The sequence below is a fragment of the Corylus avellana genome, chromosome ca2, assembly GCF_901000735.1.
Source record: "Corylus avellana chromosome ca2, CavTom2PMs-1.0".
Taxonomy (NCBI): domain Eukaryota; kingdom Viridiplantae; phylum Streptophyta; class Magnoliopsida; order Fagales; family Betulaceae; genus Corylus; species Corylus avellana.
In genome coordinates this window covers 48,449,239-48,458,871 of record NC_081542.1, presented here as the reverse complement: position 1 = coordinate 48,458,871, position 9,633 = coordinate 48,449,239, and the positions used below count along the sequence as shown (strand labels likewise).

Below are 9,633 nucleotides of genomic sequence, written 5' to 3'. Positions count from 1 at the left end.
CCCCGAGTCTCGAGGTTTAAAGCAGCACCAGAACAAGAGGCTTCCCCCGCATCTCTTATGCGAACCTCTTCACTGAGAATTAAATCCCTGAGGTCTTCATAGCTTAGTTTACTCTTTCCTGCAGAGTTACTCACAACCATCCTTACGGCTTCCCAGCTATTTGGCAAAGACGCCAAGAAGATCAACGCGTGAACCTCATCATCAAAATCAATTTCCACCGAGGACAATTGATTTGTGATAGTGTTAAACCCATTGAGATGTTGCGCCACCGAAGCCTCTTCCGCCATCTTTAGGTTGAGCAATTTCTTCATTAGGTGCACTTTGTTGTTAGCCGACGGCTTCTCATACATGTTCAACAAAGCCACCATTAGACCTGCTGCGGTCTTTTCCTTTACAACGTTGTATGCAACTAATTTTAACAATGATAACTTGATAACTGACAGGGCTTTACGATCAAGTAGAGCCCACTCGCTATCATTCATGTTGTTGGTTTGTTCTTCCAAAAGAGGTTGATAGAGGTCCTTCCCATAAAGGATAGAGAAATGCTAGAGATCCGGAAAATTTTTCAGAATTTTAGTTTCCGACTGACGTGGCTGTAGTTAAGTAAACTACAGTTAAGTTTTTTTGTTTTTGTTTTTTTTAATAAAAAGTAAACCCACTCACCCACCCCACCCACGCATGCTATCCCCTTCACCTTCAGCATGCTTCTCTCTCTCCCAAAAATCACGCACAGCACATCACAGTTCTCTCTACCCAACACCAGCAGCATCAAGGTTGGTGCAAAATAATCTCTAAAAGGAATTCATTGGCTCCACAGGAAATAAAGAATACTACAGATCTGTGAGAAGTACCATCTGAAAAAAAAAAAAAAAAAAAATCCCTCTTGTCAACTGCGGGTGTCGCCGAGAGAGAGAGGAGCGTGGGGAGAGAAGCACCGGATGGTGGACGTCAGCTCCGATCTGGTGCAGTGGGTCGGCGTGGGCGTGGGCCTTGTCGGAAGCCAAATGCGTGAGGGTGGGGGAGAGAGAGCAGACCTGTGGTGTTGGGGAGAGAAATTTTTTCTTTTGGGGCCGAAGGAGATAGGTCTATTTCTTTTTTTTTTTTCTTTTTTTTTTTTAATAATAGTAACTTAACTGCAATTTGTTTTACCAACTCTACGTCAATCGGGAACCTCAATTCGGGAAAACTTTCGGGACGCGTAGCAGCTCTCTTTGAGAAAATATTTATGAAGGGTACATCCATTTGTTTTGAAAAGAAATGAAAAATAAATGCAAAGTACTTGACTTCTTATTTATAAAGCATAAAAAATAAAAAAATAAAATAAAAATGGTGTGGTCACCTTTAACCTTTTATTGTGGCGCATGAGAGTTGAGACCCAAGACAAGCGAGTAAAAAATTTTGAAATTGAATATTATCTATGAATAAAGAAGAGAATGGGTCACCCATTAATAGGCCAGGTCAACCCATTCAGCCAGTCAATATTTTCCGTATCTGACCGCTTCGTTTCAGGTGTTGTTCGATATTATATTGCTGCTATAAATAAGACTCAACCAGCCTCTCTAGCTCCATTCTCAATCTCAACCTTCCCACTTTCCCCCTACAAAGAAAAGCTCAGAGAAAACCTCCATCAAATGGCTTCTTCAACTCTCCGATTATCTTCATCATCTTCTTGTTCCAGGCAAATCAATGCTGCTATTCATGTCCCTAAACTTCCTAAAGTCATCACTTATTTCTCAGGTCCAAAAATACCAACAAGAAAGCTGGTAGAGGAATTGAAGATAAGGGAGGGATTCACGAGCATAGTCCCGGTAGAAGAGATCAATGAGATCACTACCACATCAACTGATGACAAAATTGCAACTACCCAACTCTATGCCATCTTAGAGGCCGTAGCTGACAGGGTGGAGATGCACGCAAACATTGGAAAACAGCGTGAAAACTGGAATACCCTTCTTCTCAATTCCATCAACATGATTACTCTCACTGCTGCCACTATGGCTGGTGCTGCAACCATTGGTGGCGCCGGAATGCCCCTTTTAGCTTTGAAACTGTCGTCCACTCTCTTATATTCTGCAGCCACTGGGATGTTGCTTGTGATGAACAAAATTCAGCCTTCACAGCTTGCAGAGGAGCAACGCAATGCTACGAGATTGTTCAAGCAGATCCAGACCCAAATCCAAACCACGCTGGCTCTCGGGACTCCAACTGAAAAAGATGTGAGGGGCTTGATGGAAAAGGTTTTGGCCGTCGACAAAGCATACCCACTTCCCTTACTAGGCGCAATGCTTGACAAATTCCCTGCAAAGTTTGAGCCATCTGTTTGGTGGCCTTCAAATCAGCAAATCCAGAAGAAAAACAAGTCCTCTCAAGGTAAGCAACGAGATGAGAAGAAGAATGGGTGGAGTGAGGAAATGGAAGTAGAAATGCGAGAGATCATCGAGGTGGTGAAGAGAAAGGACATTGAGGACTACGAAAGGCTAGGCAACCTGGTGTTGAGGATCAACAAGGTTTTAGCCATCTCAGGTCCATTGCTCACTGGCATTGCAGCCGTCGGATCTGCTTTTGTTGGTAACGGCTCATGGGCTGCGGTAGTAGCGGTGGCTGCGGGGGCTTTAGGTAGTGCGGTTAATGCATTCGAGCATGGTAGCCAAATTGGGATGGTGTTTGAGATGTACAGAAACTGTGCTGGCTTCTTCCAGCTACTCCAAGAATCCATTGAAGCCACACTTGAAGAAAGAGATTTGGAGAAAAGAGAGAACGGAGAGTTGTTTGAAATGAATGTGGCTTTGAAACTGGGGAGAAGCTTGTCAAACCTCAGAGAACTAGCCAGAAAGTCAGCTTCTTCACGTATGAATGGAACCACCATAGATGAATTCGCTAGCAAGCTCTTTTAGTTTAAGATTTTGTGCATAAATAGCAATTCTTTGATTCTTTGTACAACCAATTCTTTGTACAATCTAGCTCTAACAATGACAAATGCTAATTCTATACAAAAAATGTCTCAGTTACTTCTGCAAAAGCCAAAAGTTTCCAGAAGAATATAATTTTTTATTTTCTTGCATATATATAATAACTTGAATTTCTTATTGTAATCCGTTGAATGGTCAAGTTGCTGGTGGAGCATTAGCTTTACGACTTACGGTGGCTGAGAGGAGTATATACATGAACAGCCAGAACAGGGAAGTTGTATATCGAATGGGTGAAAATCGGAATTCAAGACATGTGGTCCGGATTGAAAAGCTTATGTTTACATTGAATGGTTGGAATTGGAAGTCAACTCATTTGAAAACTCAGTTTGTCACTCAATTGTGGTTACTGTCGCATATTCTATTTATATGGTTAGAATATTATGTTTAATCTAATTAAATTTATTTTTATTATTTAATTAGAAAAAGCTATTTAAAATAAGTGGATATTTGAGATTTAACATATATAACTTACAAAACTGATTGTCCCTTGACACTAAACCAATTACCTCTTCGGACTTCAAAGCCTCGTGCCATAGACTTTTTTCCTTTTTGTCATCTTGTGCTAAAGACTTGAATAAATCAAGAATTAATCTAACAATCTCGATATGAGTTTAGATCATATTTTGAAAGCTTGTTAATCTTAAGTGAAGTTTTCGATTGGTACACTAACACTATTTTTCCCTTACGAACAATACTATAGTTGGGACAGTTCAATGAAAAAAAAAATATATATATATAAACTCATCTAAACGCCCACATTTTATGTAGATTTATTATATAATAGTCAACATTTTAGTCTCTAATTACATACTAAATATTATATGAACTATTATATGAATTTTTAAGGGACTTAAGACAGAAATTTCCTCCAAACTAATCTGAGAAAATATCCTCCACTTCAGCTCAATGTATTCATATTTAATGCCAATAAATGCTATAAACCACAATCCTATTTCATTGCTATTCCACCTTATTAATGTGGATTTTTAACAAGGGGTAATTTTTTCTTTTTTTCTTTTGTTTTTTTGTTATATATATATAATATTTTTTCATTAAAGGCTACTCGTGTCTAATTATATATGATGTGGTAGTATTGTTTGAAATTTAACTGAAAGGTAAACGGAATCTACTTGATAAACATTAAAACATTTTATCAAAACCTTAGGAAGTAAATTAATAAAATTTAAATCAATGGGCATTAGGTGTTAACCATTGTTGCCCTGAATCATGATGCCATCTAGGTTGTGAATCATGATGATAGTTATGAAGAAATGGCAATGGCAGTAAAGGGAATAAGATTGTGATAAGAAAGTATCTAGTAGCATCCCAGGACGTACAGCCATATGAGAAAACCATGTCGAGATTCGAAGCATGTAGACAAAAGAAAGCAGGCAACGTGTGATTAAGGGCAGAGAACAAAAGAAACTATTTCATAAGAGAATATGTCAATTCAACTTTGTAATCCTTTAACACTTAATTTTGATTTTTACTTTAATGTAGATTAGCTTATATAATGGTGCCGTGCAACAGGGTAACCTTACATGAGAGTCTGTTGAGACTATAGATCTTGACCCCTTTGTACCTATATCACTCTCCTCAATACTTATTCGATCAAACGTTCGAGCAACTTGTTACCTTCTTTATTGCACGTAATCGGAATCCAAAGAATCGCGATTTGCAACTATAAAAACTTAAGATGAAATCCATCTCAGGTAGCATACATATTTGCTAATTTAGTAATTTCTATCACCACTTGTAGAATTTTTTTTTTTTTAGTTGAAGAATCCACTTTGTAGATTTTGAATTTTTGACCAGTTGTAGATGTTGAGCTGTTAGAGATAGCCGTATTGCTTGATCCACAATAAAAGACTATTCTCCTTTTGTTTTCTGTTTTATATTAATATTTTGATTTTTCTCTAATTAATTAATTAATAAGTAGCTCAAAACAAAAAGCTGCGCCTTCCCAGTGTATTTTTCAAAAAATATATATATATTTTGAAATATCCACTTGTAGATATTGACCTTCTATAGATGTTGACCTGTTAAAGATAGCCGTATTGCTTGATCCAAAATAAAAATAAAAGTAAAAGAAACAGACCAAGCCGATCGATATATGTTTGCTAATTGCTATCCTATTCTCCTTTTGTTTTCTGTTTTAAATTTGAATTTTTTATTCTTCTCAAATCCATTAATAAATAATTCAAAACACATACCTTTTCTTTTAAAAAATTTCATGCATTCTTAAAAACACATATTTAACTTTTACATAAACATCAACTAACTTACTATTTAAAAAAAAACAAAAAAATTTAAAATGGTAAAGGGGCCATGCGCCATCCTTAGTGGGGGAGAGGTGGCTACGTGGCCAACTCTCTATATTTTGGTTAGAGGTGGCTGTACGGCTAATATAAATATGCCTAAGATGCATGGTTGTCCAGTCATCTCTCTCATTCATTTAGGGTGGTCACATGCACCCCATCTTATTACTATTCTTTTTAACTTTTTTCTTTTATAAATAAATATTGAGCTATACATATGTTTGTATTTTCTCAAACTAAGTAGGTATAACAAAAAAAAAAAAAAAAAAATTCAAATGCAAATCTTAATAGAAAGGGGAAACTTCTTTGAAAACTCCTAAACTTTTATCCGATTTGATAAACCCTCTTTAAACTTTAAAATCTCTCAATTTAGTCCTCTGAACTTTCAATTGCTCTCAATTTGGACCTCTCCGTCTGATTTTAAAGGTTACATGACGTTTATACCCCAGACTTTTGTATAAAATTTCAACTTCCAGCATTTTTTTTAAAAAAATATATATAGGGATATTTTGGTTTTTCTATTATTTATTTATTTATCTTTTTTTTTTTTTTGTATTTTTAATTGCTAAAATTGACGGAGGGGGTCCAAATTGAGAGTAATCGAAAGTTCATGGGACTAAATTGAGAGATTTTGAAGTTTATGAGAGGTATTTCAAAACGGGTGAAAGTTCGGAGGTCTTCAGTGAAGTTTCCCCTAATAGAAAACACTTCTTATTTTTATGTCATATCAAAACAATTTTATCATTTATTAAACAAAAAATACCAATTGAAATACACTAACAAATATGAGTAATATTACACACACCCCTCACTCAAACTCCAACACTCACATTGTAACACCCTGGTCCTATTTCGGGAAGATAAAAAGAAGCTCACATAGAGTGGGTGGTTTATAAAAATAGTCATGAGTTTTAAGTTTCACATTGCCTAGTTACTCTAATCCTTTTGGGGTGATAACACAGATTTAACTAACATTTTTCCTTAGATCGTTACACACATTCTCTCACATTCACGGCTTTTAAAAGCATTATTAAATTAAAAATCAATAACAAATAATTTTGGTAGTTTTAAAAGCCAAGTGAGAATGTTTTATACTATATATGTAGCCCATGTTTTGTAGCAACGGAAAATATTAGTTGTATTAGCTTCAAAGTTTTACTACGTCGCATTCGCATAGGAGAAAGACAAACAAATAAAGTTTTCTTTGAATTGAATCGCCCTCTTTGAAAGCCCGTACGTTCAGATTGGAAGAGAAAGACAAACAAATAAAGTTTTCTTGTATTGAATTGCTGAAATTAATTATTAAATTCAGTTTAGTAGTGCTAAATTTTATTATAATTAACTAAAATACTAAAATGAGAATAAAAATAATTGTATCCTGCTTAGTAATTTAGAAAAAACATTTGGTATCCCACACAATAATTTTTCTCTGGGGTTGATGGGGACTAACTATCAACTAAATATATATTATCAAAAATAATAATAATTATAAAATAAAAATATAATTTTTAAAAGTATAAATAAGGTTTATAGTGATGGAAAATTGTAGTTTTATTATCATAGCTTACCAGTTCTAATGACGAGTTTTACTACGTACCATGAGAGACCCAATACCAGGGAGAAAATTTTGAACTTGAAAATTATGAAGAGTGAAAAGGTCAGCCAAGGGGCTGAGTCCACCCCAGCTGGTCAATATTTTCTGTATCGGATTCTGACCATTCGTTTCAGTACTTATCCTTCATAGTATAAATACAGACTCCACAAGCCTCCATTCTCAAACACCTCTCCACTTTCCCTACAACACATAACGCAAGAAAAGCTCAGAGAAAACATCAATCAAATGGCTTCTTCAACTCTGCGATTATCTTCATCTTCTTGTTCCAGGCAAATCGATGCTGTTATTCATGTCCCTAAACTTCCAAAAGTCATTCCTTATTTCTCAATTCCAAAAATACCAACGACAAAGCTGGTTGAGGAATTGAATCTAAGAGATGGGTTCAAGAGAATAGTTCCGGTAGAAAAGATCAATACTGCACCAATCCATGATAAATCACCCAACTCCGACGCCACTGCGGCGACTACCCAACTATATGCCATCTTAGAGGCCGTGGCTGACAGGGTGGAGATGCACGCCAACATTGGAAAACAGCGTGAAAACTGGAATACCCTTCTTCTCAACTCCGTCAACATGATAACCCTCACTGCTGCCACCATGGCCGGTGCTGCAGCGATTGGTGGCGCCGGAATGCCCCTTTTGGCTCTCAAACTGTCGTCCACTCTCTTGTATTCTGCAGTCACTGGGATGTTGCTTGTGATGAACAAAATGCAGCCTTCACAGCTTGCAGAGGAGCAACGCAATGCTACGAGATTGTTCAAGCAGATCCAGACTCAAATCCAAACCACGATGGCTCTCGGGAGTCCATCTAAAGAAGATGTGAAGAGCGTTATGGAAAAGGTTTTGGCCGCCGACAAAGCATACCCACTTCCATTGCTAGGAGCCATGCTTGACAAATTCCCTGCAAAGTTTGAGCCATCTGTTTGGTGGCCTTCAAATCAACAAATCCAGAAGAAAAACAAGTCATCTGAAGGAAAGCAACGAGGTCAGAAAAATAATGGGTGGAGTGAGGAAATGGAAGTAGAAATGCGAGAGATCGTCGAGGTGGTGAAGAGAAAGGACATTGAGGACTACGAAAGGCTAGGCAACCTGGTGTTGAAGATCAACAAGGTTTTAGCCATCGCAGGTCCATTGCTCACTGGCATTGCAGCCGTCGGATCTGCTTTTGTTGGTAACGGCTCATGGGCTGCAGTAGTAGCGGTGGCTGCGGGGGCTTTAGGAAGCGCAGTTAATGCATTCGAGCATGGTGGCCAAGTTGGGATGGTGTTTGAGATGTACAGAAACTGCGCTGGCTTCTTCCAGCTACTCCAAGAATCCATTGAAGCCACACTTGAGGAAAGAGATTTAGAGAAAAGAGAAAATGGAGAGTTGTTTGAAATGAATGTGGCTTTAAAACTGGGGAGAAGCTTGTCACAACTCAGAGAACTTGCCAAAAAGTCAGCTTCTTCACGTATGGATGGAACCGCCATAGATGAATTCGCTAGCAAGCTCTTTTAGTTTAAGATTTGGTGCACAACAATTCTTTGATTCATTGATTATTTGTACAAACCAATTGTTTATACAAATTAACCTATAACATACAAAAATACTACTTCTCAAATTTTATCTCAGCTATTAGTGCAGACGATTGATTATATTGCAGGCTTAATTTTATTGTTTTGTGATTGGAAATATTTGATGGGTATGAAAACTATCCCTATATATTAGGCTATTACGTACCAATTTAGAGAAAATTTAAAATCGAATGGCCAGGGTGGTTGCAGCTACCAAAGTGACACATTTGCGGATATTTTGATTTTTCAATTAATAATTATTTTTAGTTGATAGCGTTGCATCTTTTAAATTGTTACATGTAATTTAATACCCATAAAGGGGTTATTGCATCTATTAATTTGAAAAGGTGGCATGTTTTGATTAATGAGATGCACTGATTTAGAAATTTCCTTTTGCCACAAATTAAAGGTGATTGATTTTCGAAGATCTTCATGATGGTTTTGGAGGGTTTCTAATTATGATGCACCAAGTAGTCATGCATTCAGCCACCCTAGCCATTTTTTTATTTTTTTGGGTACTATTGTCATAATCTGGACCATTAATTTAAAATGAATGTTCCACAAAAAATGTATTGTAGTATCACACTGAGTCCAAATTCAAAATTACCAATAACAAGACGAGAAATATTAGAAGGGGCATCCACAACATATATCTAGATAGCATGAAAATCTATAATTGTTATTTTAGTTGGAAGCCACACAGAAATGTAACACCACAATCCCTAGTTGGAAAGATTATTACCCTACAATATAGGGTGTGTGAATTATAAAGAAAAATGTCTGGCTTCATTAAAAAGTCAATCTTTTGACAATTTTAATCCAATGTAGCATGGCTCATTTTAAAATTAATAAATTTTAAACAATAAATTAATAGATTTATGAAAAATAAGCCATGCTATCTAAAATTAAAATGGCCAAAAGATAGACTTTTTAATGAAGTCAAGCATTTCTCAATTATAAATGTGTTTATGCGTGCTATGTCTTACATTGGTTCCTTAGGTTGGAGATGATCTTTTATAAGTGATATTAGAAAGTTATAATTGTAACTTAACTAGTCATTTTTTAATAATACCATAGATGTAGCTAGCACTTTACATCGATCATTACAAATAGTATCAGAGCAACCCAGTAAAGTCATGTGGTATTAGAGCACTGTATGAAGGGGCTTTGACGATAAT

The 9,633-nt window shown here is 36.4% G+C and overlaps 2 protein-coding genes across 2 annotated transcripts; both read left to right on the top strand.

Annotated features, from left to right (window-relative positions):
- The first annotated feature begins 1,433 nt into the window (after positions 1-1,433).
- On the top strand, positions 1,434-2,894 carry LOC132170113 (probable F-box protein At4g22030). Its single transcript, XM_059581016.1, has one exon. The coding sequence runs from the start codon at positions 1,434-1,436 to the stop codon at positions 2,892-2,894; it is 1,461 nt and encodes a 486-aa protein (XP_059436999.1).
- A 4,230-nt stretch (positions 2,895-7,124) lies between these two features.
- Positions 7,125-8,399, top strand: LOC132172904 (probable F-box protein At4g22030). Its single transcript, XM_059584466.1, has one exon. It carries the CDS (start codon positions 7,128-7,130, stop codon positions 8,397-8,399), a length of 1,272 nt encoding a protein of 423 aa, XP_059440449.1. The 5' UTR covers positions 7,125-7,127.
- Positions 8,400-9,633: the final 1,234 nt, after the last annotated feature.